At 42.2% G+C, this 1,533-nt stretch overlaps 1 protein-coding gene across 1 annotated transcript; it reads right to left on the bottom strand.

The window, feature by feature from the left end:
* Positions 1 to 911: 911 nt before the first annotated feature.
* Positions 912 to 1,532, bottom strand: LOC105304775 (olfactory receptor 1S1-like; the record flags this gene model as incomplete). The annotated part of the gene is made up of 1 exon (XM_011379053.1): positions 912 to 1,532. A coding segment is annotated over one exon (621 nt), but the record flags the coding sequence as incomplete, so codon positions are not given.
* Between the last annotated feature and the right edge of the window lies 1 nt (position 1,533).

Here is a 1,533-nt window from a genome sequence, read left to right as displayed (position 1 = left end):
TTTAATTGCCAAGCTGAACCCAAGACCACTGCAGCTGGTCTAGCAAAGGAATCCTTGCAGGTCTAAGCATGTAAATTTTGAAAACATTGCCCCGGGTGATTCTGATGTGCACTCACAGTTGGAAACGACTGGGACCAATGGCCTCATTTCACAAATGAGAAAATAGGCTCAATAAAGTGGGCTGACACGCCCAAAGTCTCACAGACACTTGGGGACAAGTGAGGCAGGACAAGAACTGATGTTTTCTACATATGCACTCTCTGGTTTTCCATTAAAACACATTTCCCAAAATGTGTTTTGCACAACACCAGACCCATGAACTAGACTGTGATGAATCATGTCCTGTCTGATCGAATAAGTTTAATTTTGAGAAATGCTGCGTACCATGTTAACTTCCTGGAGGTTTTTTCTATACTAAAGGCTCTTAGAATTTGTCTAGTTAAGACATTTTACTTTATTTAACTCAGAGTTCCCCTAAATTATTCGAATGTAGGATCTTTCATCTTTACAACTATTGAACATCTCACTGAATAGTACCTTGACAGAATATTGAGAAAAGTTGACCTAGAGAAATCTAGATTGAATAAAGGAATTAGAATAATTATTTTCAAAGCTGCCAAATATAGACTGTAAGCACTACATGCACTAATTATTGCCCAATTTTAAACAATCCTCATCAAAGTTTTCAGTAACATAGATAATACTCAAGACATGTTTTATGGTTGTGACTTATGGGAATTAGGGGGCTTGTTTCCAAGATCAGAGCTACATGAAAAAGCCCCAGCCCCTCAGAGATTGGAATAGGAGGCAGATATCGGAAAGCTTTATTAAAAGCTGAACCATCACAACTATGCCACAAACTCTGGACAGAATCGTCCATCTGGTTATGGGGATAAAAGGAATTCTGATGCCTAGGGCATCAAAGGGAAGAAGCTCTTCCTGTTGATAAGCTTTCTCAGGGCACCTTTCATGTCTTTATTCCTCAGGCTATAGATGAAGGGGTTCATCATGGGTGTCACCACAGTGAATAGTACTGCACCAATCTTATTTTTGTCATCAGGGTGAGTGGACGAGGGGAAGAAATAAAGCCCCATAATGGTTCCATAGAAGAGCAATACAACTGTCAAGTGAGAGGCACAGGTGGAGAAGGCTTTCCACTTTCCCTCCGTGGATGAGATTCTCAGCACAGCCCTGACAATGCAGATGTAGGAGAAGAGGATGAGGGCAAAGGGGAGGGTGATGACTGATAAACCCACGATAAACAGCACAAGCTCATTGATCATTGTGTCTGAGCAAGACAGTTTGAGCAGAAGGGCCAAGTCACAGAAGAAGTGTGAAAGAGTGTTGCTGTCACAGAAGCACAATCGAAGGAGCAGAAGAGTGTGTGTCAGGGCAACAATATTACTGAGGACCCACGGAACAACTGTGAGCAAAATGCAGGGCCTGGGTCGCATGATGGTCATATAGTTCAGAGGGTGGCAGATAGCCACAAAACGGTCATAGGCCATGACTCCTAAGAGGAAATTGTCAATG

Source organism: Pteropus vampyrus, unplaced genomic scaffold, assembly GCF_000151845.1.
Source record: "Pteropus vampyrus isolate Shadow unplaced genomic scaffold, Pvam_2.0 Scaffold352, whole genome shotgun sequence".
Lineage (NCBI taxonomy): Eukaryota > Metazoa > Chordata > Mammalia > Chiroptera > Pteropodidae > Pteropus > Pteropus vampyrus.
Note: the sequence above shows the minus strand (reverse complement) of the source record. Positions and strands in the feature narration are given on the sequence as shown.